Genomic DNA, 19,295 nt, shown 5'->3' with positions numbered 1-19,295 from the left:
CAGTCCTCACGAGAACCAGTTTCATCATAGCGCTTGAATTTTCCAGATTGACTGACCTTCATGTTTTAAAATAATGATGGACTGCCGTTTCTCTTTGCTTATTTGAGCTGTTCTTGCCATAATATGGATTTGGTCTTTTACCAAATAGGGCTGTCTTCTGTATACCATCCCTAGCTTGTCACAACACAACTAATTGGCTCAAACACATTAAGAAGGAATGAAATTCAACAAATTAACTTTTATCAAGGCACACTTGTTAACTGTAATGCATTTCAGGTGACTACCTCGTGAAGCTGGCAGAGAAAGTGTCAAGAGTGTGCAAAACTGTCATTTAAGGCAAAGGGTGGCTACTTTGAATAATCTCAAACATAAAATATAAACGTGTGTGTGTGTGTGTGTGTGTGTGTGTGTGTGTGTGTGTGTGTGTGTGTGTGTGTGTGTGTGTGTGTGTGTGTGTGTGTGTGTGTGTGTGTGTGTGTGTGTGTGTGTGTGTGTGTGTGTGTGTGTGTGTGTGTGTGTGTGTGTGTGTGTGTGTGTGCGTGTGTGGTGGGAGTGGTAGGTAGCCTAGTGGTTAGAGCGTTGAAACTAGCAACTGAAAGGTTCAAAGATCAAATCCCCAAGGTGAAAATCTGTCATTCTGTCCAGTTAACGTCACTGTTCCTATACATACATATATATATTTGTTTTATTATTGAAAATTTATATATATATATATATATAGATATATATAGATATATATAGATATAACATTTCAATAATAAAAAATATATATATTTGATATTCTTTATTATTTGAAAACTTTCTAATTAGACCTATATTACTCCTAGTCTTCAAATGTTAGGCAAATCTTCAATGAATGGGCTTGAAATTTTAGCTTCGTACGAGCCATCCTGACCTTGTCAGCTCACATTCTGTTTCGCTAAACTCGCGAGATCAGGATGGTTCATATGAGGCGATTGCAATGCAGCAGATGAAAATACATATTTATCTCCTCCCTTCTCTGATCTTAAACGATTTGATAGGTGTAAGGTTTTATATATAATGGCTCCTTGTATTGTCTAAAGTATCCTATTCATGGATTTTTTTTCTTGAATGTAAGTCTCATGGATGAGAATTTGTTGAACATAGGCTATAATGTTTTCCTTGCATGCATGTTTTGCAATACAGATATGAGATTACTGAAAATAAATACATTTCAAATTCAAATATCATAGGTGACCGCCTAACTAGGTGGCTGGTGTGGGAATATGCGCAGAGGAAATGATGTTGTAATGGTCCTCCAATTACAGTGAGTTGCAAGGCTACTTCCTCCTAGGAATTGTCGTAGCGTAGCTCCACTCCATAAGAATATCGAGTGAGGAGCACCGAAGCTTTTAGGACGCTGGCCAAGTTACTGACTGCAACTTTGTATTACTTTGGATTATGAACGTTCGTTAAATTGTAACATTGCATCAAAGTCGAAGGGCAATGTCGGCTGAAACTGGAATCTTGCTTTTGAAGGAATCTAAACAAATAGGCTATTTTCGGTGAATTTTCGGGAGATGGCAGACTAGCCTGACTTGTGCTTTTAGCACATAAGGTTACGTCTGCGCGTCCTCAACGCACTTAGTAAGTTTTACATGTAAGGTAAGTTATGTTTTTATATTTGTATATTTTATTTTGAATATGGAGCTACATGTAGAGAGTCTTAGGCGTAGTCTATTCTTTGGATTTGCGCGGATCCTAAATAGTACAAACGTAACCTGTAGACTAGCTGCAGCCTTAGTTTTCCCGATGGGAAAGTCAGTGAATGGCACTTTCAAGTCTCTCTCACACAATCTAGGTTAACCAGAAAATGTAAATTTCTCTCTTTGAAATACTAGGCCTATAAACTATCCTTTAGGCCACCTTGTTTTTTCAATCTGGAGAGAAACGAATAATGTTCTGGAGGATAACATTTTTTATTTATTTTTTCCAATAGATGGGAATGCCACAATAACCTAGTAACCCAAACTCCCCTTATTAACCATGCAGAAATCGCTTCGCCAATTTCTGGTTACAAAAAAATATAATGGTAAGCATAATTTCACTTTGTCACAAAACAAGCAAGTATAGTGTAGAAATATATTTTCCATAACTACAAATATTGTATTTTCAGCTGTTTGAAGCTGGTGTACAAAACCGAAAGTAAAAGAGCAAATACGAAATTTAAGAACGGGAAGCATAGAACATATCTACCGCTTGTTAGACTTGCTTTCAATGAGAGTGACAGATCTATAACTCGCATACCTATGTGAATTTGGTTTGGTCGCCCAAAAAGTTGCATATTGCAGCTTTTAACCCAATTAAATAATGTAGTGGCAACATCTAGACAGTAGGCTACATTTGGATTTGTTTAATGCAGGCAATCAGCAGCAGAAACAGTATTAAAGCGTATTCTCCACCCCTATTTCAGGAAAAGGCTAAGGGATGGGGTTGGAGTAATGTAACCAATCTCACATTTATAGACGGCTATGGATGCAAGGACTGACCATCCATGACACCAACATTAGAGTTTTAACCGTGTTTTGGGGCTATATAGTGTTTGTTTACAAACATGTGAGTAAAACACGTTTCTATTTTGGGTTCTCAAGGTTTAGGACAATTGAACTAAGCTCATGAGACAAGTTTTATTCTTCAAGAATAAATGGGTGCATATCATTAATTTATTAGACCAAAAATGGATGTAGCAATTGCTGATTGCCCCTAACTTCTTACGGCTACAACTTTTTATGCTCAGGGGTTAGTCATTTGTAGGTGCAAAATTACATCCAGTTTTCATGTTGTTAGTGTGCCTTTGTCATGTAGACTTTGTTGGGAGTACCACTCCTTGATTGTGTGCCTCCATTAATCCCATGCTGGGCAATAAGCATCACAATGGTCCTGTAGCCGGAGAGGGGGAAGACACTATACATACTTCCCGACATTGGGGAATATGTGTATTTATCCCAGATTTTACCAGGTATATTGACTGAGAACACCCACCTTCTCATTTACATCAATGACCCGGGGAATAGTTACGGAGGGATGAATGAGCCAATTGGAAGCTGGGGATGATTAGGTGGTGGTATGAAGGCCAGATTGGGAATTTAGCCAGGACACTGGGGTTAACAACCCTACTCTTAAAATAAGTACCGTGGGATCTTTAGTGACTACAGAGAGACCTGTTTAACGTCCCATCTGAAAGATGATCCCATTCAAAAAACATTGATTGCTACCTGATAGTTCACGGTTCACTTCTTTGTGTGCTTTAATTTAAAAGAGGACCAAAGAAGAGCATGCACAGACAACACACTGTCTAAGGACTTTTGGCCTCACTTGGGCTACATTACATAATATTAACACTTCTGGTGCATCATATTGATATGTATGTGTTATGTAGAAGGGACATACAAGTCATTAGTATCACCATTTAGAGGTCCTGCTCTTTTCAATAAACCTCTGTGGTTATACGCTCACATTGTCAGTTATTGGCTGTGAATCAATCAGTTGTCCCTTAGTCGCTTTAATGGATTCTAGTTGATGGAAGCAAATCATCTCCTTTACATCCCATTGGCATCAGTGTCTCTCCAGTGTGTCATAAAGAATCCAAGGTTAGCCTCCATTCTCAAATGAGTCAAGAGTTCATGATGATGATGATGTGTAAATGCTCAGCTGTCTAAGGTGACTAAGTTACGGTGGCGACTGTGTGAGATCATCGGGATGTGTCGAGGCAGGCATGCCTCGCAGCTTGCCGTGATCCTTGAAAGTAGTATCTTTTTGAAGCGGATAATTGACGGCCCTACTGTTGACATTGTCACAGATGTGAACGATGTGTGAATTTGCTTATGAAATCGACTACTAGACAGTTTGCAATACACGAAGGAGTGTTGATCACTTGTCATTTATTTTGTTGGTATCAATATTGAAGGGAATCTGTAGCTCTAACCGGTCTATAAAACAGTGGTAGAAATGGTGCATATACACTGAATAAAAATATAAACACAACATGTAAAGCATTAGTCCTGTGTTTCATGAGCTGAAATAAAAGATCCCAGAAATGTTCCATATGCACAAAAAGCCTATTTCTCTCTAATTTTGTGCACAAATTTGTTTCACTGTTAGTCAGCGTTTAAGCCTTTGTCAAGATAATCCATTCACCTGACAGATGTGGCATATCAAGAAGCTGATTAAACATCATCATTACACAGGTGCACTTTGTGCTGGGGATGATAAAATTGCCGCTCTAAACATGTCTCAAGTTTTGAGGGAGTGTGCAATTGTCATGGCTGCAGGAATGTCCACCAGAGCTGTTGCCAGAGAATCCAATGTTCCATAAGCCATGTCGTTTTAGAGAATTTGGCAGTATGTCCAACCACCCTCAGAACCGCAGACCACGTGTAACCACGCTAGCCCAGGACCTCCACATCCGGCTTCTTCACCTGCAGGATCGTTTGGGGGGAGCGGGAGCGGGGTGCTGATGATTATTTCTGCACGTAATAAAGCCCTTTTGTGAGGAAAAACTCATTCTGATTGGCTGGGCCTGGCTCCCAAGTGGGTGGGCCTATGCCCACCCATGGCTGCGACCCTGCCCAGTCATGTGAAATCCATAGATTATTAGGGCCTAGTGAACTTATTTCAATTGACTGATTTCCTTATATGAACCGTAACTCAGCCAAATCTGACATTTTTGCATGTTGCCTTGTATGTTTTTGTTCAGTATAATTCATAGAATTTGCTTTGATGAAAGTTGTTCAGAATAGTAGAGCTGTGCTGGATGTTTGTACCTACTAATGGAGCTGTATGACTGACTGAGTGAGTGAGTGGTTAGTGATCTGGAGAGTATCTCGCTAGTTTAGCTGATACCTTGCCTCTTCACTGGGGTCATGTTGCCTTTGTGGGCGCCTGGTGAGCTCAGTGACTCGTGTCCTGGAGTCTGCTGATAAGCGGTCAGATAACGGGACGTCAGTCTGGACGGAGACACGGGTCAGACCCAAGGGGCGCTCAGGGCTCCTGCTCTAGTCAACTGAGGTGAAGGGTCTGACTTGATCTTGCCTGCTCACCCATAACGCCCTGATTAGCGCTCTTTCTCCAGTGTCCTTCCTGACAATGTAATCATTGTGCTTTGGCCCAATGACACTGTGGTGAATGTTGGGAAAATCTCTGGTAGGCTGCTCAGAAATGTAGGACTCCTATTTTTTTCATGAAGATTTTCATTTAATGTTGTCACAGTTAACGACTCCGTTTAAAGCAGTGGAACAGGTTTACTAAAGCTCTTTTGATGGTGGAACAAAACGTATTGTTGTAATAATATTGTGCCAATGTGATTCTGGATATTAACATGTTTGTCAGCGCCATAATGATTTTTCAAACTTTTAAAAATTTTAATTGTGGACTTTTATCTACTAGATCAGGGTTTCCCAAACTTGGTCCTGGTGCCCCCTTTGGGTGCACGTTTTGGTTTTGGGTGCACATTTTGGTTTCATCATCCTCGGTCCCAGGACCGAGGTTGGGGAAACCCTGTACTAGATGATAGTAGATTCAGTGTAATTTCTAGATGCTGTTTGAGTCATCCACGGTTTATCTACTGGGCTGTTATGCCTAAGTGCAACCAGTAGTGCTCTATTTTCTGATCAAGGCCATTTCAACACCATGTGTTCATCATGTTGGGTTAGTGGGTTCAACACAACTCGTTTCTGACCCAACATGCTGTTTTAAACCGATTTCTAATTCTCTCCCATAATCATTACTTCTACATTACATGATATCCACTTTCTATCGGAGCAGATGTGCTGGCCTTTCCTCCCCAGATCCATTCTGCAGCTGCTCTTTCAGAGCACCGTAAAGTGCATAATTTGCCCACAGAGGCCCTGAACAGTTCAGAAAACAGAGGCGAAAGAGAAGAGAAGGGGGGAAACAGTCCTCCGACAGCAATCGTTTCTCTGTACACAGTCATTTGGCTGTCAGAAACAGCAGGCAGTATAGGCTGGAGCATTATGAGAGCAAAGCAGAGAGAGAAGAGCTTGCCTTGCTCTGTGTGTGAGAGAGAGCGAGAGACATGACTGGCCTGCGGGAGGATAAGGTTACACACACTGTCATTAACAACAGACTGCGCCGTCCACAGAGACAGAGAGCTTCAAGTCTGAGCAGGAGTCTGGGGCTGGCTCAGGCGCAGTGGTGTAGGTAGATCCGTCTCAAATCAGCCTGGGAGGGTAAGAGAAGAGGTGTGTGTGTATAACTGTGTGTGTGGTTGGTTGCATCCCTGTGTGTATGAATGTGTGTGTGTGTGGGTGGGAGGGACCTGCGTGTATGAATGTGCGTGTGTGGGAGGGAGGGACGGAGAAAGGGAGAGAGCGGGAGCTGGGGGGGGCAGGACTTGGCAGAGACTCCAGCAACGGAGCAGCAATCTCTTTAAGGACCCATCAGCTGCGAGGCTGGCGCTGCTGACCATGTGTGCCCGGCGCTGACATGCGAGTAAGTTGTGCTTTTAATTTTCTATTTGGATTAGCAGTAGACCTGACAGTTGTGGAGGCAGTGGGGTTGCGGAGGAACACAGCATATTGGTCGCTTGGCCTGTTTCACCCCTGTGTCCACTGCTTTTTAGGACGTGGCCTCTGTCTGCATGTTATTTTTAGTCGAAATCCTTGAGGCTTTAATAATCATAAGCCTTGTGCAGCCGAAACATATTAGGATGAGTGTAACCTAGTCGTCTGGGGCCTGGCGGGGCTCTGCAGCCTCGGCTCAGTGTGAGACAGGAAGTCAGACAGAGAATGTCTGTGCCCCAGCCAGACTTTGGTCCTACTTCTGTGTGTGTCTGCTCCTGCCGCCGGGTGCCTCTCCTTTGGTGGCTCTCCAGTGGGTTATTGATTTCTGTTTCTATCCTCTGTGCAAATGTGGGTGAAAAGCAAATGGAGACGGGAGTCTGCCATCTGCGCAGCCTAGAGCAGACACAGATCCGCAGTGTTCCTGGCTCCTCGCTCTCCCATTACCCCGAGACAGTCTGCAATACACATTTTATGAGCGCTTCACTCGCTTCAGTGCTCTTATTGCTCAGCTGTTAGGGGGGGAAAGTTATGGCTCTGTTTGGTTTCTCTGCCTTTACTTGCTCTCCATTCCTGGGCTTTGGAGTGGATATAGAATACTAATAGAATTAAAGCTGCAATATGTTTTTTTGGGGGGGTATCCAACCAAATTTACATTGATCTGTCATTCTCATTGAAAGCAAGTCTAAGAAGCGGTAGATCTGTTCTATGTGCACTATTTCTATGCTTCCCGTACTTCTGTTTTATTTTTGTGTTTTGTACACCAGCTGAAAATACAATAACCTTGGTTATGGAAAATATATTTCAGTGGTTTAGATGCTTGTTTTGTCATAAACTGAAATTAGGTGAACTATTAGAATTTTACAACCAGAAAATGGCGGAGCGATTTTTGCATAGTGTGCCTTTTTTAAAGGATTGTAATTGCAGGTTCAATTCCCTAACATGCTGACTACACCATCCACGCCATCGAGCACATGTTGATTTTTATCCATCCGCGACAGATGCGATCAGGACACGCAGGTTAAAATATCAAATCCAACTCTGAACATACAGTATATTAATTTGTCGAACCGCATGAAACATTCTTGGACATTTAAAGATCGCTAGCTGTTGCAAGCTAGTTTGTCCTGGGAGATGAACATTGGGTTGTTATTTTACTTGACATGCATATTGTCCTCGTTTTAGCTGGTTCTTTGTAGAAGTTTGACCTGGAGTCTTGGGTGTCTTCCCATTTTACCCCGAGGGGGTGAGAATACGCATTGGTTGATGAAATGTCAGTTCCTTATGTTAAACATTTTACGAAGACAAATATTGATTATTCATGTTCTAAATAGTTCAGTGGGGTATTTCTCTAACATTTCATTAACAGTATATCCAAAAAGTCAAATATTTGTAACATAATACATCCGATAATGATCACTGAGCTCTGTTGACAGAACGGTGCAACCTTTGGTCATCTTCAAAGTAGTTTCTGCGGGTCGCAAAAAGCTGAATTAGCAAGACACGAGCTGAGTTAAATGTAAAAGGCTTTGAAAATACAAAGCTAGTGGTATGCTCAGTGCTTTGTTGACATTTATACTTACTTTTGTTTCTGTATGTTGCATTGAAAGTGGCTAATATAGCGTTGATTTGATCACAATTGCCACAGCGAAGGGAACCGTTGATAGTGTTAACAGGGAAAACTAGAATTGACCATTGTCATATATGGATCTGTGCCATTTACTTCGATCCGACTGTTTACAGCTGTGGTCGTGAGTAGATGAGCTTGTTGTCAGATCAAAGCGAGAGCTACATGTAGCCATCTGTGTAAATTGTTATATATCCTTTTCTAGTTAGTGAGTTGTTATAGCTATAGATCATTTGTAGTCAGTAATAGGGGAGGGATTGCTTTCTACAATAGCACAAAATGTGTACATTTCTAGACATCTTCGAAAAGAGAGTCCAGTAAAGAGCTTTTTATGTCTTAAAGGGGCAGTGTTGTATTTTGAGACAGGCTTTTAGAAGCTAAGTAGCCAATAGGCAGAGGGCAGCATCCATTTGTTTGATTCTCTGTAATAATGGTATGGGAATAATAATGCATTTTATTTTGTAAAGTGGTTCCTTGCATCAAACAACACAACACCATTTTCAGTCACCTCCTTGTCTGAAGGACAAGTGGATAAAGAGCATAATGTCAAGCTCTGCATGTTTTTTTCTTCAAAAGTCTCATGGGATGTAGGCCTACATTGAACACCACGCATTGGCTGACCCTATAGGCTGAATGATAGAACAGCTATTTCCATGCTAAAATGTTATGGGAACGCGTTTTCTCCATTTTGTTTTTGATGGTAGGCCACTCTGATAGGTCTACATAACGATAAAATAGCGACAGTAGCCTACTTAGCCACTGTTATAACAGAGGGTACGGCCTCAGTGTTCACAGTAAACGTGCGCTGGAAGTTGTACAGAATTTTCACAATGTTCAAGTTTTGTGCTCAGCAGACCCCCCTCCCCCTTAGCTTCCATTGATTTAGTCAGCCTAATTTTGGCCATCCTAAAAGGGTTAAAAACTCCAATAATTTAACGGATTATGATAGAGACATGAAGTTTGGACCATTTGTTTTTCTTAGATTATCTACATAATTAACATATTTTAAATATGCCTTTTTGATTGGACACCCTCCCGAGTCAATCAAAATTGTCTTTCTCTACTCTGACGATTTAATCCACCGTTTAAAAAGGGAAACCTATTTAGTTTTTAGTTGTCTTTTAACCTCTCCTTGTTTGTTTTTCAAGCATCCACGTGGGTTTGTAACTACCTGATATCCATTAAGGAGGGGGTTTGCAGCGCGTGGAGCATCTGAAATAGAACCAAGTTCTATTTGAGTTCTGGGCTACGCAGACACTCGTTCACGCGTGCGAGCGACGGGGGGTGAAATGATTTAACATGTATGTGTACATTTGTTATGCGACGCTCACTCGCAGCGCGGCCGGCGTGTGATCGAGCAGGGACCTCTGTTTGATCCATCCCTTGATATGTTTGATTGTAAAGTGATGTGTTTTAAAAGTTAAGTCTGTGTTTTGGAAAGTTTTAAATGAGCAGTGTTAGAGTATGTAACGAGCCGGTGGTAGAAGATAAAACCGAAGCAGCCATTTTTTGGCATGGTGTGTAAATACTCCCAAAGTATCATAGTACACGAGTTTGAGAACCCTAGCCTCTCCTCTTGCAAACAAATATGTTTCCCGGATTTACGTCTCAAGACTAGCGTTAGTCACACTCGCTAATATCAAACGTGTGTTTGATGTGCTGCAGTTCAATTTGGACCTCCTGGTCTGTTGTGTGCTGCTGTTAGTTGTCTCTCCATGGCCTTGTGAGGAAGCTAGGTTAAACGTCTGATGGAGGCCAAACACTAAATATTTTAGAAAGTAAATAGACCCCAAATCTGTCACTCTCACCTGTAATGACATTATGTTCCCAAATTATTAAAACCTCATAACCAAGACAACAGGCATCTACAGTGCCACCATTTGACTTGCATATGTGCCTAAATATTTTGCTGTGTGACCTGGAATTTCAATTGAAGGAGCGCTAGGGTGTCTAGAAAAAAAATGAAGGATTCTAGTTGTATTAGCGCAAATATTTTTCTTTGTTCTCCTTCATTTTTGTGTGCACCTACTTTTTTTCCAATTTAGGCACGCACATGACCCTTGTAGGAAGAACCCCAAAAAAGGGTCAGCTTAGAGCCCCGGATAATGCTATTGAACAGTGCCACTTTTGTGTGCTTCAAGATCACTGCGAGAGGAGATCCAATTATACTGTCCCGTCACCTATCCTCTGTAATTGAAGGGGCAATTGACTATCAGGAATACCAGGTCATAAAGCTTCCATTGACAGGAGGGTGTGACTGTGATGGTCCAGCTGCAGTAGTGCTGTGTGGTACTCAGCCAGCGTGGGAAGACTCACGCTGACAGGTAGACATGGAGGGCGTGGGGTGGTGTGTGTGTGGCTTGGGGGACCGGTCTTGTTAAACTCGCTCTCAACGGCGAAGCTCACTTTCTGCCACAGGACATAAAGTCAATAGAAACGTATTGAAATTCCCTCTGCTTGGTGATGTCGCCTACGATTCTTCTCGTTGCTTCCATACTGTAATTTTAGAGTCTTTTAATAAGAGGTTTCTCCTCTCATAGCCCACTTGATCTTTGTCCGCGAGCCCAATGTGACCAATCAGGTCTGACGGTGGAGAAGAGGTGGTACAAATCAGGGTGCTATTGGAGGGCCCTGACGCTCCAGCACACTGATCTTTGTCAGAGGGTCAATCGGAGGGAGAATGTTTGTGCATTCCACTTTCTGCAAACATTGCTAAAGGTCATAAAGACAGTGTTTGAATTGGCCGTGGCGAGTGTTGTGATGGTGGTCCTACAATGAACTCTGCAGTGCCATGGTGACTGCTGCCCGGTGCAATATGCTGACTTCTTGTCTTGAATGTCTTCTCGAAGCTATAAACTTTGTTCTTGAATAATTACCCTTGATTCATCTCTGTAGCACAGATCACTTTTATTTAATTGTTCTGGAGTTCTCGTTGCTTGGGGTTTTCGAACATTTTAGAGCTTCTGTGGTGGTGCAGTCGTTAATTGTTTTCTTTCTTGCTCTCGCGTCTCACCTGTGCAACGTGTTAACGGTTGAGGCTGAAGTTCCTCTGCTGCATTCGAAGGAATATAAACACTAGCTTTGCTGTAGCAATCTGTTTCCCCATCTCCTCACTCCCAATGTCATTTCAAAGTCAACAAGGTTGTCTGACCACATCAGTAGTCCCTGCCAACACCATCCCAGGGTATCATGAGTTGTCCGATAAGAAACTTCATTTTTTTTTAAAAACCTTTTTATTTAACCAGGCAGTTAAGAACAAACTCTTATTTTCAATGACGGCCTAGGAACAGTGGGTTAACTTCCTTATTCAGGGGAAGAACGACAGATTTGTACCTTGTCAGCTCGGGGATTCGATTTTGCAATAAGTCCAACGCTCTAACCACTAGGCTACCTGCCGCCTAATTTTACTTCGTGACGAGTAGGTCATCTGAGAACAAATGGTTTCAGGAGGGTCTCTCTGGGCGTTTTCCAAGCCAAAATGATGGGGGGAAAATAGTACTGCTGAAAGGAAATACATCTCTTGTCTCTGATTTTAAATGATCTACTACATGGGCCCCTGTGTGTGTGTGTGTGTGTGTGTCAGTCAGAAATGACCCTTTCTTGCACTGTATCCTGGAACCAAACTTGCTGCGCTCGCTCGCCTCTTACCAGGACAGGAGTGTCAGTATTGTGATTTGACAAGAAAAGGGCCATTTTGCATTTGATTACATTCCTTACATTGTGAGAGAGTCGGCTGCTGAGTTGAAGTCCTAGAGAGAGAAAGGAACGATAGCTCCGGCAGGGCCAGAATGAACTGAATGGGGTAGGGCCACGGAGGGCTGCCTGTGGGCTTTTCACTTTATCTCTTTTAATCTCCCATTTGATGAGGCCCCTGGCAAGGGTGGAGCAGACCTTCCATAGGTTAATGAGTTTTTCAGATTTAGTGTGATTATGGCAACCCCCAGTTGTTAGCTGTCTAGCACGCTGTAATTAACTATCATGGCCGAGTTGTTTTCAGTCCCGGAATTATTTTTGACTTGCTCTGTAAAAGCTAATCTGTACATTTTTTTGTTTTTCTTTTGTGTTTTTGTTGTAGGATGACACGTTCTTGAAGTGCAATGTCCCTAAATGTACAAAATAAGGCATAAATTCATTATTAAAATTGTAATTTTTTAAAATTTCAAAGCTGAATTCTGAAAGAATGTTGATTAGCCATTGGATGAGTTGAACAGCAGGGCCTGGGTGCGACAGAAGTCGTTCTTGGTTTTAAGCACTACACTTCCAAGTTAACAGGAGCATTTCTCTGCTGCTCAAATGGAAGCAAGGACATTTTCTTCCCTGCTCCTAGTACACTAATACTCAACACATCTAAAAACATCCTGTGTATGTTGAAGTCGCACCGTTTTCAATTTGAATGGGCAATTGTTTTGTGTTTTGTATGGCATTCTGCATGTCACAACCAGTCGTGGGCTGCAGTCTGTTGTGCGGTTATGAGAGACGCCTTTTCCCCAAATAACCTATAGTATTTATATTTGCTGTAGCTGCACCTGTCTAACCAAGGCTATTTTTGGTTCTCTCTCTTTGAGAGTTTCCAGACAGGTCTAGTAAACAACCAAATAAACACTGCGATCCTATGTCAGCTTGACTTTGTTCATCCTGATTCACTTGGCTGTTTGGCTGCAAGCAGAGGCTGCCCCTTTGATCTGATCTGTTGTGCTAGTCTGCTGTGTGAATGCCAGGTGAGCACAGACAGACCGAGGGCTAATTCGCCCTCGGCGCTGTCTGTGTCACACCCACGCTCACCTTGGAGCGGGCCATCTCAGTCTCTCTGGTGTCGTACTCTTTGGTGAGTGGGACGGGGACATGTTATGTAGAGGCATGGGCTCCGGAGCAGGCCAGACTTGGTCGGCTATGCCCAGTTCTCCCTCCCTGCGGCTCCCCTGGTGCTGGGCCTATTTGTGCCATGGTAACTATGCCAGCACCAGCTCAGACACAGATTCTACCTCCTGTCTCCCAGCTCGGCAGCACGATGACTCAGCAGCTCCCGCTAGGGCACCCAGGCCCATGCAGCGTCACACACACGCTGGGTCTGGGAGGGCCACACATCTCACATCAGACAAAATATAAGGTTCTACACTGCATCGCACCAATCGTTACCTGAGCACGATCTAAGCATATCGCAACCACACGTGATTGAATCATGACGGTTGGGTGAAAGAGGAAGAATCCATCCAAATATCTGCGGTGTGCAAGTCAACACTGAAATGTTCATTTTGATGCAAATGTGAGCTTTTGAAGGAGCAGGGACTTTGAATTGTTTCAGGATCGTTTTAGAGAGAGGAGAAGGACTGCATGAAACCCGATTCTTTTTCAAACTGCCTCAACCACAACTTGGCCACATTTTTGTTTGGTCCCACTTGGTCCTTGGACAACAGCAAAGCCTTTCCACTGCCAACACCACGCCTTCCAATCCTCTCTGCTTATGTACTTTAGTGGTCGATCGGTATTTGATCTCCCTCTTATGTTTTCATCCTTCCCTTGGCTGACTGAATTACACAGTGATACTAGATACTAGCCCAAGATGCAGAGAAAATGGCAACCCACGAGAACTGCCTGACCTCCCTCCCTGAGACTTGGGGGGGGGGGGGTTGTTGAAGGGGTGAAGCGGCACACCCCCTGTCAGGATGTCAGCTCTGTGAACTCACTGCAGCCAGGGGACTGCCAGAGAATTCAATATGCGGGGACAGAGGGAGCATAATCACAGCCCAGCACAGGCACACAACTCTGGGAAAAACCTACCTCTCTATGCTTCGTGCAACGTGTTCTGCAGATGCTGCTGGCCTTGTTTCTCTCTCTCTCTCTCTCTCTCTCTCTCTCTCTCTCTCTCTACCTCTCTCTCTACCTCTCTCTCTACCTCTCTCTCTACCTCTCTCTCTACCTCTCTCTCTACCTCTCTCTCTACCTCTCTCTGAGGACCTACTCTGAGGTCTCCAATATCAGGAGGAGCACATGTTAATCCCTCAACACACATACTGCATCAGATCAGTCTGCCTTGCACAACCCGGTTTGTTATTCAACACAGGCACTGCTGCTCTCTGTCCTCGTAAGATGGCGATCGGGTTTTTGCCTTTTTGATATGCTGCAAAAGTTAGGCTATCCTCAAACAAAAAGAATGTGGTTGCATTCTCGTCTTTGTATGAAGGCAGACTGTCAGTGATTTTTAAATCTTTTTAAAAACATTTTGTTTTGTTTTTTGAAGGCTAGTGATTGAGCAGATGAAGTGGCTGAGGTTCACTGGGCAGATAATTGAGGTGGTATATTGATTTGTCAGGGATGGATATTAGGTGCCTGGAGGACAGCATTCTGTATCAGGGTGTTGAGGAGATCTGTGTCATGCTATGCATCCCTATATGTTGTTGCACTGTGTGTGTTCTCACCTCCAACTAGGGTTGCAGGATTCTATTAACTTTCTCCAAAATTCCCGCAATCAGGAGGGAATATGCACGACATCAGAATTCTCCAACAAGGATTTTTTTGGAAAACCTGTGAATTTCGGAAACGTTACCGTAATTTAGCGACCTTAACCAGACCCTAACCAAACTATGCTGTCCACCTGAACTGACCTAGCCCCTCATTGTTCTCCCTTGCCAGTCTGTGCCCTGTCCTCGTTAATTGTGTGGCCCCCTATCCATCTGCCACCCTCCATTCCTCCTCGTCCCCCCGTCCCCCTGGCCCTCTCGTTGCCCCCTGGCCATACATGGGTGCCCCCCTCGGTCCTCCTGTCCCCACTCTGCACAGAGCCCCTGATTATCTCTCAGTGGCTGCCTCTGTTTTGTGCTCTGATTAAAGGAGCAGCATGTGGTCTGTGTGAGCCGGGCCATACAGGCGGTGTTGGGGTAATGCTAACATTTATGTCTGGGAGCGGGCACAAAGGCTCTGGGAATACACCACTGGGATATTTATCAGTGGGCAGACACACACTGCCAAGATAACGATCAGGCTTAGTATGTCGTAAACACGCTGCATGGGGAAAAGGTGGCGGGATTGGAGGGAGATATCCTCCCGCATCAAATCTTATCGGTGTGGAATTGGTACAGGAATAGATTTGTAAAACATGCATCCTGTTTTAATGGAGTGCGGATGTATTGCTGTAGAGTGCGGTGGGCTCTGCTTGAATCAGACGGATCACAGCCGAAATCGAGCAGACGTCAATGTACATGTATGTCGATGTGCCTAAAGACGCATATATAAAAGGTTTTAAAGACCCAGCCTCCTCATTTGAAATCTTTCTATTTGGGCTCCCACGTTGGTGCTCCCTGCTGTGCCCTTCACCGGTCCTCCTCGTTCACCTGCCGCGTCTGTCTGCTCCCCTTGCTGTCAAGAAGGCTGTCTCTCTCGCTCTCTCTACAGCTCAGCCAATAGGAGCGCACCAGTCTCCCCATTGCTTGCCACTCAACACCTTGTTGCCAGGACAACAGGAAGGCATGAGACCCACTTTACTTGAGCATTTTAAAGTTGGTGTTGACTCTTTATTGAAAACAAGGAAAGGTCTTTCTCTTTGAGTAAAAATGCCATTAGGATGGTGCTCTTAGATCAAACCAAACCCTGCCCCCCTTTTCCATCCTTTTATCCTGTCACAGCAAGTGGCTTGAAATCATTTTAGTGAACATAGCAAAGGCATTTACATAGATGCTGATTTGTCAAATGATGTGACACAAATGAATGTATGTATCTTGTCTTTCTAAATTGTAAGCTATTTTGAATGTCCATGTTTAGTGAACACGTTATTCCAGTGTCATCTGGTCGTCTAATCACAACTTCTGTCTCTTCCAGGTCTACGATGTTAGATGACATGTTTATTCTGGTCTTCATACTTCTGGTTTTACCCTCTTCCAGTGTGGAAGGTAAGAATTGCACACCTTTCCTTAAACAAAAATAAAACCCTGTTTATTCTCACGAATAAAGAGTTTTCGGTACGTTAGGTAGCTGCTTCAGAGATTACACGCATTCGGTACCATTCCCCATACATTCGGCCAAGTACACGGCTTCGAATCTGCGTAGTGAGTTTAAATTTTTCTGTCAAGGGCGTGCTTTGTCTCTCCCCCCGCTGTCTCGCAGCATTTTTTTTAAACAACTGCAGTGACAGGCTCGCAGACTGGGCTCTGGGAGAACTGAGGATTTCTCACTGTCACGGGCTGGCTGGCTGGCTGGCTAGCTGGGGATACTTATTATTCTGCATTGCCTACTGTAGTGTAGCAGCTAAATGATGACACACTCATTATTAGAATGAGGGAGGTTATAGCACATAGCAAATCTCCTGCACTAACATGACCACAATATGACCACAATATGACCATAATATGACCACAATATGACCACAATATGACCATAATATTCACATATTAATAAATCCTCTTAAGGATCCGTACCCTTTTTTCCAATTTTCGCCTAAAATGACATACCCAAATCTAACTGCCTGTAGCAAGGACATGCATATTCTTGTTACCATTTGAAAGGAAACACTTAAGTTTGTGGAAATGTGAAAGTAATGTAGGAGAATATAACACAATAGATCTGGTAAAAGATAATAGAAAGAAAGAAAATGTTATTTTGTTAAAAAAAATACCATCTTTGAAATGCAAGTGAAAGACCATAATGTATTATACCGGCCCAGGTGCAATGTACATTTTGGCCACTAGATGGCAGCAGTACATGTGCAAAGTTTTAGACTAATCCAATGAACCATTGCATTTCTGTTCAAAATGTTGTATCAAGACTGCCCAAATGTGCCAAATTTGTTTATTAATAACTTTTCATGTTCACTTGTGCACTCTCCTCAAACAATAGCATGGTATTCTTTCATTGTAACAGCTACTGTACATTTGACAGTGTAGTTAGATTAACAAGAATTAAACATTTCTGCCAATATCAGATATGTCTATGTCCTGGGAAATGTTCTTGTTACTGACAACCTCATGCTAATCACATTAGCCTACGTTAGCTCAATCGTCCCGCTGAAGGGAAACCGATCCCGAAGAAGTTTTAACAATGCCGAATGTCTGCGTATTTTATGCCTTTGGTGTTTAAATGTGTTTCTTTTCAGTTCTGTCCATCAGTATGGGTTGTGATTTTGTTTGAGTTTGAAATGAATGGAGAATACTAAAAATGTCTGTCTGGTCTAATGACTGTGCAGATAAGGGCAGCGTGAGCGACTATGCGTGTGTTTGCGACGGGCCATCATGCGACAGCGGAGACCGTTGTATTGGCCAGCAGTGCTTCTCGGCCGTCTCCATCCAGAACGCCACGTTCTTCCGGCGGAAGGGGTGCATTGTGGGGCGTGGCGAAGGGTCCATAAGCTGCGGAAGTCCCCCGTCCCATAACTTGACTGTGGAGTGCTGCCATGGCGACCTTTGTAACATGAATGTCACAGTGGCAGACCCAGAGAGAGGTGACCGCATTGTTTTCATTGAAATCATTACACTCGTGCTTTTATCCCTCCCTCAATGTAGGCTAAGCAATATCAGCATGCTGAGTCACTCACATTACCACATCATATATCTACCTACCTAGGCAGCACATCACCACTTTGCACAATGATTTAGTTAATAACACATTTACATTTAGTTTTTCATTTGCGTGTAGGCCATTTGGGTACATTAGTGAAATGTTTCCATAAACAAAACTACCTAAAGAGTCGTTATATTTGTTTAAATGAATGAGAATTAAAAGGTTTCATGGATTTGTCTGGTCTCTCTTATTGAACAGATGAGGAAGTGGCACTTGCCTTGCAAGACGATGAGTGTGTGTGTGAGGGACGGTCATGTGAGGGCAGCGAGCGCTGTACAGGCCAGCGGTGTTTCTCCTCAGTGAAGATCAGTGACGGGTATGTGGGTCACCAGAAGGGCTGCCTTCAGGATGACGACCAGGGGAGAGCCACCTGCGCCACCCCTCCCTCTCCCAGCCACATAGTCAAGTGTTGCCAGGGGCACCTGTGTAACATGAACGTCACCGTGGAAGCACCAGCAAAAGGTAACGCACTACCCTGTTTTCACTGAAATAATTTCAATAATTGTTCCTAATCTTGCCCTCACTTGAAGCTTCGTCTCTCACTTATTGTAGTTTTTATACATAAATACAGTGGGGCAAAAAAGTATTGTCAGCCACCAATTGTGCAAGTTCTCCCACTTAAAAAGATGAGAGGCTTGTAATTTTCATCATAGGTACACTTCAACTATGACAAACAATATGAGAGAAAAACATCCAGAAAATCACATTGTAGGATTTTTAATGAATTTATTTGCAAATTATGGTGGAAAATAAGTATTTGTATTTCTGGCTCTCACACTGAATCTGCAATATGTAAGCAGCTTGGTTTGAAGAAATCAACTGCGGGAGCAATAATTAGGAAATGGAAGACATACAAGACCACTGATAATCTCCCTCGATCTGGGGCTCCATGCAAAATCTCACCCAGTGGGGTCAAAATGATCACAAAAACAGTGAGCAAAAATTCCAGACCCACACAGGGGGACCTAGTGAATGACCTGCAGAGAGCTGGGACCAAAGTAACAAAGCCTACCATCAGTATCACACTACGCCGCCAGGGACTCAAATCCTGCAGTGCCAGACGTGTCCCCCTGCTTAAGCCAGTACATGTCCAGGCCTGTCTGAAGTTTGCTAGAGAGCATTTGGATGATCCAGAAGAATATTGGGAGAATGTCATATGATCAGATTAAACCAAAATATAACTTTTTGGTAAAAACTCAACTCGTCGTGTTTGGAGGACAAAGAATGCTGAGTTGCATCCAAAGAACACCATACCTACTGTGAAGCATGGGGGTGGAAACATCATGCTTTGGGGCTGTTTTTCTGCAAAGGGACCAGGACGACTGATCCGTGTAAAAGAAAGAATGAATGGGGCCATGTATCGTGAGATTGAGTGAAAACCTACTTCCATCAGCAAGGGCATCGAAGATGAAACGTGGCTGGGTCTTTCAGCATGACAATGATCCCAAACACATCGCCCGGGCAACGAAGGAGTGGCTTCGTAAGAAGTATTTCAAGGTCCTGGAGTGGCCTAGCCAGTCACCAGATCTCAACCCCATAGAAAATCTTTGGAGGGAGTTGAAAGTCTGTGTTGCCCAGCAACA

At 43.3% G+C, this 19,295-nt stretch overlaps 1 protein-coding gene across 4 annotated transcripts in view; it reads left to right on the top strand.

Annotated features, from left to right (window-relative positions):
• The first annotated feature begins 1,325 nt into the window (after positions 1-1,325).
• Positions 1,326-19,295, top strand: part of LOC115141148 (activin receptor type-1) — a 34,610-nt gene continuing 16,640 nt past the window's right edge. The window contains exons 1-4 of one of the 4 annotated variants that reach the window (XM_029680085.2): positions 1,326-1,608; positions 15,979-16,049; positions 17,339-17,593; positions 17,911-18,174. In XM_029680085.2, coding sequence (XP_029535945.1) covers positions 15,986-16,049; positions 17,339-17,593; positions 17,911-18,174 — 583 coding nt within the window. In that variant the 5' untranslated portion in view covers positions 1,326-1,608; positions 15,979-15,985. Of the gene's footprint in view, positions 1,627-6,371; positions 6,472-15,978; positions 16,050-17,338; positions 17,594-17,910; positions 18,175-19,295 lie in introns of those variants that run through there. The other 3 variants (XM_029679871.2, XM_029679951.2, XM_029680020.2) reach the window with 3 other exon arrangements.

The sequence above is a fragment of the Oncorhynchus nerka genome, linkage group LG1 (genome assembly GCF_034236695.1).
Source record: "Oncorhynchus nerka isolate Pitt River linkage group LG1, Oner_Uvic_2.0, whole genome shotgun sequence".
Lineage (NCBI taxonomy): Eukaryota > Metazoa > Chordata > Actinopteri > Salmoniformes > Salmonidae > Oncorhynchus > Oncorhynchus nerka.
Note: the sequence above shows the minus strand (reverse complement) of the source record. Positions and strands in the feature narration are given on the sequence as shown.